The sequence below is a fragment of the Pyrus communis genome, chromosome 6 (genome assembly GCF_041283825.1).
Source record: "Pyrus communis isolate YQ-2024b chromosome 6, ASM4128382v1, whole genome shotgun sequence".
Taxonomy (NCBI): domain Eukaryota; kingdom Viridiplantae; phylum Streptophyta; class Magnoliopsida; order Rosales; family Rosaceae; genus Pyrus; species Pyrus communis.
In genome coordinates, this window is record NC_142570.1 from 3,370,405 (window position 1) to 3,385,715 (window position 15,311).

General features: G+C 36.6%; 2 protein-coding genes and 2 pseudogenes across 4 annotated transcripts; all 4 read right to left on the reverse strand.

Annotated features, from left to right (window-relative positions):
- Positions 1–4,656: 4,656 nt before the first annotated feature.
- On the reverse strand, positions 4,657–7,260 carry LOC137711617 (uncharacterized). 2 transcript variants are annotated; one of them, XM_088695435.1, is made up of 5 exons: positions 6,894–7,260; positions 6,673–6,806; positions 5,370–5,517; positions 5,169–5,279; positions 4,657–5,081 (listed from the first exon to the last, which is right to left on the reverse strand). In XM_088695435.1, the coding sequence occupies exons 1-5, from the start codon at positions 7,147–7,149 to the stop codon at positions 5,002–5,004; spliced, it is 729 nt and encodes a 242-aa protein (XP_088551561.1). In that variant the 5' UTR covers positions 7,150–7,260; the 3' UTR covers positions 4,657–5,001. The 2 variants fall into 2 exon arrangements, with proteins under 2 accessions (XP_088551561.1, XP_068306974.2); XM_068450873.2 differs by having other exon boundaries at positions 5,173–5,279; positions 6,894–7,257.
- A 2,468-nt stretch (positions 7,261–9,728) lies between these two features.
- Positions 9,729–10,820, reverse strand: LOC137711309 ((+)-cis,trans-nepetalactol synthase NEPS1). Its single transcript, XM_068450537.2, has one exon. It carries the CDS (start codon positions 10,719–10,721, stop codon positions 9,912–9,914), a length of 810 nt encoding a protein of 269 aa, XP_068306638.2. The 5' UTR covers positions 10,722–10,820; the 3' UTR covers positions 9,729–9,911.
- Positions 10,821–11,048: 228 nt separating this feature from the next.
- Positions 11,049–11,378, reverse strand: LOC137710198 ((+)-cis,cis-nepetalactol synthase NEPS3 pseudogene; annotated as a pseudogene).
- A 2,099-nt stretch (positions 11,379–13,477) lies between these two features.
- Positions 13,478–14,444, reverse strand: LOC137710196 ((+)-cis,trans-nepetalactol synthase NEPS1 pseudogene; annotated as a pseudogene). The gene has a single exon (XR_015963350.1). The product of XR_015963350.1 is annotated as a (+)-cis,trans-nepetalactol synthase NEPS1 pseudogene (transcript).
- Positions 14,445–15,311: the final 867 nt, after the last annotated feature.

The window sequence follows — 15,311 nt, forward strand, 5'->3', positions numbered from 1 at the left end:
GCTTGATGGGAATGCCTCTCATTTCATATTTTTGTTTAAAAATGTCATGAAACGAGTTTTAAACGCGAGCCCTAGCTAGTTCCTCTTTATGCTTCTATCCCGATATCGCTTGCCGTTTCTTGCATACCAAGAAACTTTTCAAGCTTCAAATCAGTTGCGGAATGTTAAACCAAAAGAGGTGCAGATGATTGGCATGTAAGTAAACTCAATTGGACCTTTTGTACTAGTTCATCTTCCTATTTCATCGAGACATTGACTTCCAGAGCCAACTTATGTTCAATGGTGTTTTGCTATCTTGAGCTTTTTTTTTATACGATTTCCACACATCCTGATCTGTATTATTGAAGTTCTGTGTATGTTTATATATGTGTGTGCGCGCGCATGTATACATATTACATACACAGAAATTTTCAGTTGACTTCCATGTACCATTGCTAGCTACAATTAAAGTCCGGTTGCACAGATTTCTTGTGAAGCTGAGCGAAGCAAAGCATCCAAAGGTATTGCTCTTTCTTTCTTTCATATTGTGGGGGTCAACTTCATGATGGTGTGTCATCCATTTTATTTTCTTTCCATTTGTTTTCTACTTTTTCTTTCCTTTGTATGGTGGAGGCCAAAAGATAAAGGCGAAAAACTTCAGTTGGGTTGCTCCATCACGTTTGTCTATTCAAGATGCAAATAAGGAAAGCAAATCCTTCGTTAGTAGGGTTTAAAAAAATGCAAGTCCTCTTGTGTGTGTCTCTGAAGTAATGTAAAAGGGTAACTCGACTGAAGTTTTTCTCTCACGCATAACTCCTGAAGTTGCTAACCCATAAAGTTCATAACTCTTCCTCCTTTCCATGTAATCAGTACTCTTGGTTTCGTTTTGGATTTAGATTCTTGGGAAAATGGCTACCAGAACTGGTGATATAAAATATGATTAGGATAATGCTATGGAGATCATCTATTTGAATCATATTTGGTAAACTATATGGCGTGATTGTTAATGATTTGATTATTACTTAAGTGTTGATTAACGTGTTTATTTTCTATTGGTGACATATCACATAATTTGCAATGTAATTAAAAAAATTAGTCTACCTAGCATTACTATTATGATTACCATATCAATTAGAAAAGATCCCATTAAGTGAAAGGGAGGAACAATTTGACACACAAACCCATCAAATGATGTTCTTGCTTTTCTCATGTTGAAAACTATGATCTTAGCCAAATTGCCAATAAGGTTAAGTGTGTTCGAGGAGCTTCTCTTGTGTGATTTCTTTAGCAAATTGGATCAAACTTTTCAAATTAGCGACGAGTGCATTGGTGCTGCCTTTCTTTGTTGGGAAGTTGGGAACTACAGCTTGTGCCACCAAAAATAGGTGTGCTCACTATCCACCAATTTACCCATTTTGCTCGGGCAAAGAAAGGGATTGGTTGAAGGACCACATGCATTTCAAATCAAGGCAGAACATTTTGACAAATGTTTTTTAGATACATTAAGGAGGCACATCAAATTTTCCTTTTGCGTTTGATAAATTTTTATGAGTAATGTGATCAATAAGGTAATCATTAGATGTGTGAAAATAAATTTATCTTGAACCTCAATAATACGAAATCTTATGCTTCTCACCCTTAGTCAAATGGAATCTCCTTCCTTGGCAGTGAAGAGAAGAACTCGTGTAGGAGCACTCAAACCATGTCATCTATTTGACAATTTTCACAAAAACATGAGATCTCTTATATTTTAATATCATCTAATTTTATTTTAATCATATCGTGAGAACTGCCTTAATTCGTCGTAGAATGTGGTTGCTTCCTCTCATGGTTCTCCATTGTGTTGGGCAAAGTCGGGGAATCTTATAGTCTTTTATATACGACCATTTCTCAGTTCATGATACAATTAGAAACTTGATGAAGCATTATTTTGATAATCTTTGCAAAACATCTCTGTCACGCGTGCCACCAATTCACCATTGGCATTTGGCCCCCTCATTTAAAAAACAATTTAACATTACTTGAGTGATTTAACGGAGCACACAAGTCCTTTTACTATTCAAGAGTCAAATTCGAACTTAAGTTTTGTGAGAATATTTGCAATTTTATTTATTTATTTTTAAGTTCAAACATCAACCATTAAACTATATGATCTATAAAATATAATTTAAATAAATAATCTCTCCTGCATCACTTTTTAAAAATATTAAACATGCGGAATCGTCTGCATATGCACAACAGTTTTCACACTGATGTTCTAGATGGCTAATCCAACTTCAAAAATCCATCAGAACCCAAGTTTATGACCTAATTGTCAAACAATAATTTTAAAATGCAATAATAAAATGCATGTTAAATTTCAAAACACAGCTTAGCATGGACTCTAACTTTGTTTACTTTCCGATTTTGTACACGTCTGTTTACTTGGGACAAATCCATGGGATTAACCAAGAGGTTTCATACACATTTTTTTTTAAATGGCAAATTTTTCCTATGGTTTTTAGAGTGTTCTCATCTTTTAATTTAAAGCTTGTGTTTGATAGAAAACTAATAGAAAATCAAAAGGTTTGTAGCTCAAAGTCATCTCATTAAATTATACAAATTAAAATGCACAACTTAATGCATGCAAAATTTTGTAGGCTATAATATTATTGTAAGAAATGTTTGTTCACCTCACCTACCCCATCTAAAAAGAGAATATATACATATACATTGTGTGCGTGTGTGTGTATATATATATATATAAAAGATTAATTTTGGTTAGAAATTTTTTTTTTGTTCAAATAAAATTTTGGTTAGAATGAAAGGCCATTTAATCGGCATAAAGAGGACTTTAAAGTATAATATGTTTGAGTCAACTCAAGAGCTTCGATTTGAGACATTAATTTGTAAAATTAGTATGAATTCACAAAGAAAACAATGTAATCGTTTCATCAAAAATCGTCCGCTACACAACTAAACAAAACGATAATTACACGAATTAAATAACCAACTTAAAAGATTACTTCTCTCATATTATATAAACTAAATTAGAATATCACTCGATGATAAAAACACTATTTAGAATTAAAAGTCATCTCTCGTTAACTCCGTCTCCCATTCATAGTTTCATACACACAGAGCGGTTTTTTTTTTTTCTTTTTCTTTCAACAATGCAACAAAAGCATACTTGGAGGAGAAGATTTTCTCACTTTTACATCCCATATCTTACGGCACTTACAAGATGGGCCATATATAACATGCCAAGTGTCCGTCGTTCTCGAATGTCGAGGCACTTTATTTGGAGATTTTGCACATACCCTCACAACCCTAGCTGCTAGGGTTTCGACGTGTGTTGGCCACGTGTACAGCTGCGATGCTCGGATCTCGTCGATTACATCACGATGGAAAACACCGTCCCCACCCTTCCCCCCGGGGAATCTGCCAGCTCGTTGGGCCACCACCCGACGTCGACGCCTTGCGCAAGATCGACGGCCCTGATTGGATGATGATCAGGTCAAAAGTTAGGCGGGCCCCACCACATGCGGTGTTCAAACAGTTTATTAATGCAATTTTTAGTAATAAAGCTTAGGCCACAGATAAGCATGGAGTGGAAGTGGGCCCGGTGGGGCCCAGAAAGCAGAGGGTATGCCGGTGGGAGAGCGAGTGGACGCATCTGTCCAGGTACCACGGTCTCCCATCAGTCTTATGTCACCACGTGTAGGGTTGCTTTCTATGGGCCCACGGCCCATTTCTTCTTCTCCCTCCTCCTTATTTTATCTTCACGATCCTTTGCCTTTGTTTTTATTTTGTTTCTTCTTCATGGTCGACAAAGGATGTCATTTAAATTTAGTAAATTTGTTTGACATATAAATTGACCGGACAGAATCAACTAGGAATCTCACTTTTTAAATTTTAAGAATCCAGCAATTTAGACTACTCAAATTGAACCTGACGGTCATCATTAACTCATTATGTTAGTCCACCTCACATAAACTAAAAGCATTTATATCTCTTTCACACAAATTAAGGGTTAGAAGTTCCTGATCTTTAGGCTCCGAATAATAAGGTTTGGAGAAGGACCAAATGCATAGATTGACAAAGGAGAGCTATAAAGCTAGGGAGCGTTTTGATCCATTTTTATGCTTTCTCTTACTCAATCTTATACGTGTGTATAGAATGCTCCAAAAAGTTGTACTCGATGAAGTTTTCCGACCATTTTTATCATGTTTTAAGTAAGTTCATGGTTTTCAACATGAATTTTATTAAATATTAGGAGTGAATTTAATTCTTAACAAACAATTTTTTAACCTGTGTCAAATTGTATATAATTTGATAATTGTTGTGAATAGATTTCTTAATTAGGAATTTGTTTGTGCAAACGTAAAGAAGAATCCCAATACGATTTTGAGATTAAATCGTCATAGGTTTGTATTACTTGCAAGGAAAGAAAACTTATCATAATTAGTATACATAGAACATGACCAAAACGTAAGTACACAATTCTGATACACCTGGACCCTTTTCTCTCTACCGTCCCCTCTCTCTCACCCACTTTTATGATTTGGAAAATTGGAAGTTGTTTGGCTTTTGTATATAATTAGATGATGATAGTTCTTGTTATCCTCCATTTTACCCCACAAATCAGTGATTCTGTTTGGGCAGAATTCTTTTGCGGTGCAAGAAAAAACTCATGAATTTATAAGCCCCCAACAAAATAAATATACTCTCAAGGAGTCATGGACCATGGCATATGGATATTTTCTCACATCAATTCAAGAACCAAGAACCATCAATGCACTACTTTTAAAAATTAGGACCGCATCTAGGCGAGAACAATTTTAGATCACATTTTACAACCAAAATCTTGGGCAACAAGCTCCTTGGACTTAATTTCACGTGTACATTGGCAGATCTGGCGCTAGTCGAACCCAAAACTTGCTGACCTTTAGTTATACCCAAGCTTTCCCTTTTCATTTCTATAGTATTGGTGCATTTCCTCCAATATTGAACTTGAGATGAATGAATGTATGATGTATCCAACTAAGTGAGTACCAAAGCAAGTGTTTGCTTCCAGATGATCAAAATTTGAAGTTGTCCTTCAAGTATAAGACTATCTCTTGCTGCAGAAACATTGAGATAAAGAGTGAGATCAGCCATTGCATACTAGAAGTACTGAAATGTGTTTAGGGTTTAGTATATAACAGTACTTACAATCAAACAAAGAAGAAGGCATCCGGCGGCGCCGGGGAACAAAGCATACCAAAAACTCAGGTTATGGAACTTAGCTCCATCAATGAAGAGTATAGGCAAGCTTGCAGCTACAAATTGAACACAGAATGAGTTGTGCAACTGAGTTTAGTAGCAGAAAAAAGAGATTAATGAAAAATATAGCAGGAAGGAGGGATTACCAGGTGGATGTGTGGAACGTGTGCAAATCATGAAGGCAACGGATGCAGCTAGGGCAAAGCTTCTAGCAAGCCATCCAGGGCCAAATGTGGAAAATGCAAGCACCCCGATGGCTGCACAACCTATTTGTGCCATGAACATATTGTACTTCTGCCAAAATCACAAAGGAGAATTAATATGTTATTTCAATACACTGCTTTTGATTATCTTAAATTGAAATGACCCCGTTTTACGAATAGAAAATTTGTTTAACTGTCAAATCGAAGTCGAGCACTTCTAACTCTATTGATCATTTTTCGACCAAGATGCACTTAAGTTCGACTATTTCATATGGCCGTCTAATATATGTTTAACCCTTTATCTGACCTAGGTATATAGGTATTTTCACATACTAAACGACTAAGCATAGAGAAGAGGGGGTATTTGAATAGAGGATATCAAATAAAATTAATTCCTTGAGATACAAGTTTCTTTAAGAGAGTGGTAGAGTTTGGCAAACTCATAAACAAAAACATCTATGACTAATTGACATTTCCCCACTTACTTTTCAACATTTTCCTATATGAGTAGTCCAAATGTGACCGACCAACCCATATATAAGTTTGGATCAAAATAAGGCCCAATTTGAAGAAAACCTGGACTTATTTTTGCTACCTCCCATATTCATCATATGAGGTCCATTACAAGTGGAGTTGTGCCAATTGTCTACATGTACATGTGTCTATCATTGACTCACTACTCAAACAAAGTAGTCCTTTCTTTCTTTTTTTTTTTTTTTTTTTTTTTTTTTTGGAAACTAGGTAGTCTATTTTTTTGTTGTTTCAAATGAATAAGGCAGTCTACTTAAGGGAGAACAAAAGCAACATATGGCTCGCTTTTCTTCAAAACCTTTTCCGCATTTTCGGCAATACGAAGAAATTTTATTAATAAGAAAAAACAAATTATACTTGATCAGATCAGATATAAATCTTATTTTTTATCAAAATAATAGATTATAAAAGAACAAAAAACACTTGTAAAAGAACAAAACCTAAGCAACTTGTGGCTCACATTCACCAAATAGATTATAAAAGAATAAAAAGCACTTGTGGATAATTTAAGAAAGAAATTTGTATTTATGTTGCATGCTACACTAACATTTCATAAGTTACGTGATGAGTATTATAAAGTTCAAAAATATAACTTTAATGTTATTATATCATTACATAACTCAGATGATGAGCTTTACCGGATCATAAATATATCATCAGTTATATGCAAGAATCTCTTCTAATTTAAACTCAAAAAGTAGGACAAATTAAATACCCGAGCACCAGGAGCAGAAGGGGTGGCAAAGAGGACTGCAGAAACAGCTCCTAGTGGTGCAATTGTCATTGAAATTCCCTTTGGTGCTAATATCTGATCCATCCTTCCCAATAACGCCATTGCTGCAAAAGCCCCTATTTTTCACCAAATGACCATCATTAATGCAGCTAAACACATGATTAATTGGTGTTATTGTTTCTAATCTCTATGATTCTAATTACCTGCAGAAGGCCAGATAATATCACTGAGAGAAGGAGCAGCCGAAATCTTCTCAGGCCTCCAACTGTCCCAAAGTGGTGAAGCCAAATTGCTTGAAGCCACAATCCCATAATATTGATTTCTTCTTTTGATGTTTACTACGCTTCTGCTGTTGACTTGTTCTAAGCCAAAAAGTGCTTTTGCGGGAGGGGTAGAAGTGCTTTTGGGATGAAGAAGATGGGGATGAAAACTAGAAGCCCTCATCAGCTGCATGCCCATTATTTCTATTGGACGTTTCTCTATCTTCAATTGCTGCAGAGATGGTTATGAATATGGTTTTAATTTAGGAAGATGAAAAGTCAGAGAGACAGAGAGAGACAGAGAGATTTATATGTGACCGTTGGGAGTTGAGAAAATCAGATTTGCCAATTTACTGGTCTTTTGGTGAAGTCGAAAGGCCATTGGCTGGTTGGCAATTTGCCACACAACCGACAACTCCATATCTACAGATAACATTTCTAAGAAGAAGAAAAATGATAGATAATGTTTTCAGGGACTTAAAGAAAATGTGAAACTATTCTCTTTCTTTTATAAAAAAAATAGTCGTTATTGGCACTCTAGAGCATCTTAGATGTCGAATCTTAAATATGTAAAGTTTTGCTTTTCATCTGATATCTATCAAATTAAACTGTAATTTTATTCCACTAAATTATTATAATAATGTTTTAAAATAAAAAGTAATAATAAAATTAATAAAATGCATTTAATAATCAATTAAAAAGATGTTTGAAGTCGTCGTTAAATTTTGGTAGCAAGGATTATGACTATCAATCCATATAATGCCACATCAGATTTGAACTTTTTGTTGAAAAACATTGTTGCTACTTGCTGCCTTTTTTTACGGTTAGTGTTGATTTGGACATTTTGATATCTATTTTGGAATGCTCTTAAAATAAGAAAAATACAAAAAAAAAAAAAAAAAAAAACTTAGCACAAAGGTGCACTTCAAGCTTTTAAAAACCTCTTGCACTGTTCCAATTCCTTCATCCTTGATTGTAATTAATCAATAAAATATTTGTAACTCAATTAGTTAACATCTTTCCTTGTACTTGAGATCCATTGTTAGTGCTGAAGAGGAATATCACTAGATTATAGTACTAAGTGGCCGGATAAACTTATTTTAATATGTTAGTTTAATTCAATTAACCAATAAAGTAAAAGAACAAACTTAAAAATAATAAACTATTGAGGGGGCTAAAAAATAGTCCCTTCGGTTAGAGATGATATATAAATATGGTCTGACATTATTCATTTAAAAACAATTTCTTGCAAAACTATAACTTTGAACGAGGCTAAACATAGCCCCTTCAAATAGAGATGGCCGTAGTGCTCTGCCCCTTGCCATTGGTTCCCCTGTTAGTACAAGTTGCAAAAAATTCAGATGATACATCAAATACTTCATTATAAAATAAGAATAAATGCTATTGAAACCAAATTTGCAAACCAAATTATATGTCACCAATATAAAATAAGCACGTTAATCAATAATTAAATAATAATACAATTATTAACAACCACATCATTTGATTTACAAAATTTGATTTAAGATTTTGGTTTTCCTAGCATTACTCATAATATAATATATAAGGTTTATTTTCTTTGGTTTGCCAACTTTAGATTGGGTATCTAACTTAAATAACTTCCAAGACCTTGTTTAGATAAATTACACATAAAAATTAAAAAGAAATATTGAGTAATCAATCTATGGGTTAATTTTATAGGGTTTAGGGTTTAGGAGTACAAAACCTTGTTGCTAAACCTTGCTGCAACAAGGTACAAAACCTTGTTGCAAGCAATCAAACAAAGAGAGTAAAGCCATCTCCAATAAAAATAGCTAAAGGTCTAAAAGTAAAAAAATAATTCGATTTACTAAAAAACTCGTCTCCAGTAAAAAGCTAGGCTATAAATATTGGAGCCCACCTGGCGACTAACAACCAAAAGTCCATCCGGCTGGCTAACTCCAGCCACCCCTCCAGCCCGTTTCATGGGCCCAGCTGCCAGGTTTTGTTAATGATTCAAATCCGAAGGTTGGATTTTTCAGAGGCAGATTCTCTTCCCTCTTACTTTTCGTGTTTTTATATTTTGTGTGGTTAAGTTTAAATCATGTCAATAGTTTATATTATTTTTTTATAAAGATAATAAGGTAAAAACAAATATTAATATAAAATATTGACGTGACTTAACTATGACCACACAAACAGAAGGGCACAAAAAATAGGAGGGCAGAGAATCTACCTCCGGATTTCAAAACATCCAATTAAGCTAAACTGCAAGCAAGTCTTCAATTAGCTAAACTGAAAGCAACACAAAACCACAAATTCGTGATTAATTAATTAGCTACGTGTGTTTTTCTTAATATCTTCATATCACCAGGACCCTCATCAAATAATCCCAATTATTAATTTACTATCTTAGGACTGTGGTTGCTGCTTAATCAATGGGTTAATGGGTATTATCATCTCAAGAACCCACTTTCTGAGTAATTGAGTATGATTTCATATGAAGAACAAATTAATCTCAAGCAAAGTTTCAAATCAAGGTTTCCGATCTACTTTGTCCATTCAAATTAAATTGGGTAAATATATCTTAACTTCGAGAATATTTAATAAAATATGTCACAATACCAAATAAATTTGAAAAGTTCAAAAAACATTACAAACTTAAAATGTTGTCATGGCACTTAAAATCATGTCCGCATAACTTTATTTTAATATAGTAGTTTAATTCAATTAACCAATAAAATTAAGAATAAACTTAAAAATAATAAATGATTGATGAACTATATTTAGCCGTTTCGGTTGAAAATGATATATGAATATGGCATAACATTCTTTATTTAAAAATACCTTCTCGTAGGGTTGTTATTCTGAACGGGAATATATTTAGTCCCTTTGTTGGAGATCACATAATGACCAACCAAATGCAAAGTACATGAACATAATTCCATAATATTTTATTCTTTTGGAGATGAATCTTGAGTTTTATGTCTTAACTCCACCATCTACAGCCAAATTATGGCCAGTGACAAATTCAGAGTCATCCGAAGCCAAAAAAAGGGCGGTGTCCGCCACACTCTCCGCCGACAGCATCTTCCCTGCGGCTTTCAACCTAAAGCGCGGCTCTAACAACTTTCCAGCATCCTCAGCCTCCACCTTGTAAAACGAGCATAGTAACGGCGTCACCACCGGTCCCGGTGAGACACAGTTGACGCGTATCCCGTACGCGCCCAGCTGCAGACTCGCCGACCTCATCAATCCCAACACCGCATGCTTCGACATCGTGTAGTCCGTGAAGAACGGCCTCCCAACACTCGCTGCCACGCTCGCCGTGCACACGATGCTCCCTCTCACGTTGCCCTCCACCATGGCCTTCGCCGCATGCTTCACACACGCCGCCATCCCGCGGACGTTGACAGCCATGAGCTTGTCGTAGTTGGAGAGGTCGAAGTCCATCACGGTCTGCTTTGAAGCGCTGCCAATGCCGGCGTTGCTGAACATCACATCGAGGCGGCCGTAGACCTTGACTGTGGATTCTATCAAGATTTTGACCTGGTCCTCGTCGGTCACGTCACAGTGGATGTAAGTGGAGCGGTCAGGACCGATCGATGCGGCTACGTTTTGGCCTTCGTCGTCCTGGACATCGGCGATAACCACGGCACGTGCGCCATGCAAGGCAAATTTCCGTGCGGTTGCTTCACCGATGCCACTGGCTCCACCAGTGACGACTGCGACCTTTCCTTGAAGCTTTTGGATGGTTTGGCTGACTGAGACAGTGTCGACTGAGTCCGCCATTTTCTTTGGGCAAGGTCAAGCAAATAATTAGGTTAAGCTGCTAACTCAGCTACTTCCCTTCAACCTAAACGGGAGTTGGCAACATCATTAATAGGCTTCGTAAGAAAAGACCTCCTAATCATGAGAGATTTTTCAATGTGCACAGAACACAAGGTACAAAATATGATGTGATGAAATAAACACATTATTCAACGGTTAATTAATAATTCAAATATCAACAATCACATCATTTGGTTTAAAATTTTGATCTCTCTAGTAATATCTTATCATTTGACTTTCAAAACCAAATTTTAAACAAAATGACATAAAAATTGATCATCGGAGAGGTCAAAGTCCATTAAGGTCTGCTGTGACGTGCAGCAAATGCCGGCGTTGATGAACATCACATCGAGGCGGCCGTAGTTCTTGACTGTGGTCCTCGTCGGCCACGTCGCACTGGATGTAAGTGGAGCGGTCATGACCGATCGATGCTGCTACGTTTTGGCCTTTGTCGTACTGGACATCGGCGGTAACCACGGCACGTGCGCCATGCAAGGCAAATTTCCGTGCGGTGGCTTCACCGATGCCACTGGTGCCACCAGTAACGACTGCGACCTTTCCTTGAAGCTTTTTGATGGTTTGGCTGATTGAGACTCTGTCGACTTTGTGGTCCGCCATTTTCTTTTGGCAAGGTTAAGCTGCTAACTCAGCTCCTTCAATTAAACCTAAACGGGAGTTGGCAGCATGATTAATATAGCTTTGTTAAAAATACCTCCTAACCACGACACATTTTTTAGTGTGTTCCTAACATTGGATGTCATTAAACATTTGGTAAAATTATTTTAAACTGTCTTTTCTAAATTACCTTGCAGAATGGAAAGCCTTCGATAGTCTTGAAAAAGCCGTTGAAAGCTCAACTCGAGTCACATCATTCAGCTCATAGAGATTTCGACAAAAAAAAGAAGAGAGTAAGGCAGCTACTATTTCCTTTTTTTTTTTAAAAACGAATTTGTCGATTTGTCTCTTGAACTTGTATAGAGATGTCAATTTCCCTTCGAACTCTAATTTTAGCCGATTACTCCCAAAACTTTTATAATTAGCCAATTTCCTTCTTCAACTTTAATTTTAGCCGATTATCCCCCTGAACTTTTATAAATAGCCAAATTTCCTCATAACACTAGATTTTAAAAAAGTTCATCTAATTTTTTATCCATTTTATTCATGCGAACAACACATGACAACTGTATAGAAGCAAAAAGAATGGAAAATTGGATGGATGAAATTTGGATGAAAAAGTTAAAATCTAACGCTAGGGGGGTAAATTGGCTATTTATAAAATTTTAAAAGGGGGGGGGGGGGGATGTAATAAGCTAATGTTAAAGTTCAGGGGAGAAATTAGCTAATGATAAAATTTCAAGAGGATAATCAGGTAAAATTAAAGTTTAGGGGGGAAATTGGCACCTCTATACAAGTTTATGGGGCAAATCAACAAATACCTCTTGTTTTTTAAGCAGATCGAGGGTGTGATGATGTCAGGAAAGAGCCACATCAGCTAAAAGCAACGTCGATGAAGGTGTGTAGGTGCACTATTACATGGTGGAGATTGTATGTCTAAGGATATGTAGTGTTGCGCTCCTTGTTCCGGACACACTGAAAAACCTCCCTTACCACCTTTTCTGTCTTCACGCATCCTGATTCATATTATATATATAGAGTAATGATAGGAAGACTAAATGATATAAAAGTTGATGTTTTGATTATTATGTAAGGGGTTGGTACTATACTTATTTTATTGGTGACACATCTTTTAATTTTCAAATTTAGTAAATTTAGTTTACCTATCATTAACTATATATGGTCGGTCAAATAAGTAGTAGCTAGTATTATAGAAGTTTTCTAAGTTTTATAGGTTGGTGAGGATGTGACTCGTCACATTTGTCATTTTTTTTCGAGAACAACTTGGCACGAATGCGACAGTGACTTCTGGTATCAATAGTATACATTGGCAGTATAAATTAAACCTTCTAAACATGTGATTATATGCAATGCTATTAGACTGTCTTAGTGTCCATGTGAACTTTGAATTTCCTTGTGCTATATTATTTATCTCAGATTGGGTATTATTTGACTCAATAGCATCCAAGGCAAGCATCCGATGCAACTCCCATTGTCAGACCTTTGAATCAATTCAACAGAAAATAAGTAGTAATGGACTTTTTGTTAAGGTACACTAACGATATTGTCTCTCCCCGTACACTTTCGATATTGTTAGTCTACGTATGGTCACCTCCAAGAGAAGCTCATATTCTTATACCATATTGTATTCTAAGAAGCAAATTTCCTCACCAATGCTTTAGCTAATCTAAGGCCAAGTTTTTTACGTACTTGTGTTCAAAATCGTATTATTCCTTATGAGGTCAGAAATGCGCCTTTTTTTTTTCTCAGTACAAGCAGTAGTAGCTTGTTCTTAGTCCAGCACCCCCGTATTCCATGTCTCCCAATTAACCTTGGAACACACTACAAATAAATGTAACTTATAAATTTGCAATATATTTCTTTAGGACAGAATGCAAATTACAATTGTAAAACATCATATCTAGGTGATAATTGGAAGTCGGGTCTCATTTCCTTTATCAAGATCAAGCAACCAAAAGTCTACTGTATATAAACCAACCTTATAGATCAAATTTGCAAATTAAATGATGTATTATTAATAGCAAATAAGCACGATAATCAACATTTAAATAATAATTCAATAAAAAAAAAACCATGTCACATGACTTATAAAATTTAATCTAATTAGTATCCTTAGCATTACCCTTTATTTTTTGGAGATGAATCTTCAGTTTTTTATCTCAACTCCACCATCTACAACCAAACTATGGCCAGTGATAAATTCAGAGTCATCCGAAGCCAAAAAAAGGGCGGCGTCCGCCACACTCTCCGCCGACAGCATCTTCCCCTCAGCTTTCAACCCAAAGTGCGCCTCGAACATCTTCGCAGCATCCTCAGCCTGCACCTTGAAAAGCGAGCATAGCAACGGCGTCACCACCGGTCCCGGTGAAACACAGTTTACGCGTATCCCGTACGCGCCCAGCTGCAGACTCGCCGACCTCATCAACCCCAACACCGCATGCTTCGACATCGTGTAGTCCGTGAAGAACGCCCCCCCAACACTCGCTGCCACGCTCGCCGTGCACACGATGCTCCCTCTGACGCCCCCCTCCACCATGACCTTCGCCGCATGCTTCACACACGCCGCCATCCCGCGGACGTTGACCGCCATGAGCTTGTCGTAGTTGGAGAGGTCGAAGTCCATCACGGTCTGCTTTGACGCACTGCCAATGCCAGCGTTGCTGAACATCACATCGAGGCGGCCGTAGATCTTGACAGTAGATTCTATCAAGATTTTGACCTGGTCCTCGTCGGTCACGTCGCAGTGGATGTAAGTGGAGCGGTCAGGACCGATCGATGCGGCTACGTTTTGGCCTTTGTCGTCCTGGACATCGGCGATAACCACGGCACGTGCGCCATGCAAGGCAAATTTCCGTGCTGTTGCTTCACCGATGCCACTGGCTCCACCAGTGACGACTGCGACCTTTCCTTGAAGCTTTTGGATGGTTTGGATGACCGAGACAGTGTCGACTGGGTCCGCCATTTTCTTTGGGCAAGGTTAAGCAAATAATATGGTTAAGCTGCTAACTCAGCTACTTCTCTTAAACCTAAACGGGAGTTGGCAACATCATGGCTTTGTAAGAAAGGACCTCCTACTCAGGGTAGATTTTTCAACGTGCACAGAACACAAGGTACACAATATGATGTGTTATCTACTCACCAATAGGAAATAAACACATTAATCAACGGTTAATTAATAATTCAATTATCAACAATCATATTATTTCATTTGTAAATTTATTTTAAAAATTTGGTCTCATTGACATTATCTTATCATGTGGTTTTCAAAACCAAATTTTAAACAAAATGACATGAAAGTTAATGATTGAATTATAGGTAATGTGCAGAGATACCAAATTTGTAAACCAAACGATGTGTCACCAATAGGAAATAAGCATGTTAATCAATATTTAAGTAATAATTCAATCATTAACCACCACATCATTTGAATTGAAAATTTGGTTTTGAAAATTTGGTCTTCCTAGCATTATCCTTGGATTATTACTTAAGCATTGATTAACGTGTTTATTTTTTTATTGGTGACACATCATTAGGTTTGCAAATTTGATATATAAATTTGGTCTACAAACATTACTCATATAAAACTTCCCTCCACTTAATTATATAATAACATATGATGTATCACTCACTGTTTTGAGCACACTAAAAATATTCTCACCAACCTCCTTTCCTGTCTTCCTCATGGTTCATGTTATATATGGTCATTCAAATAATTAGTAGTATAATAGAGCTTTCTAAGTTTTCTTGGTTGGTGAGGTGTGACTTGTAAGATTGCGTGGGATCGTTATACTTATCATTTTTACGAGAACAACTTGGCATGGACATGTTACTTCAGTGACTTTTTAGTGTCAATAATACAATATTATATACAAAAACACACATATATAATATGGGCTTGTGCAAAGCAACGCTGCC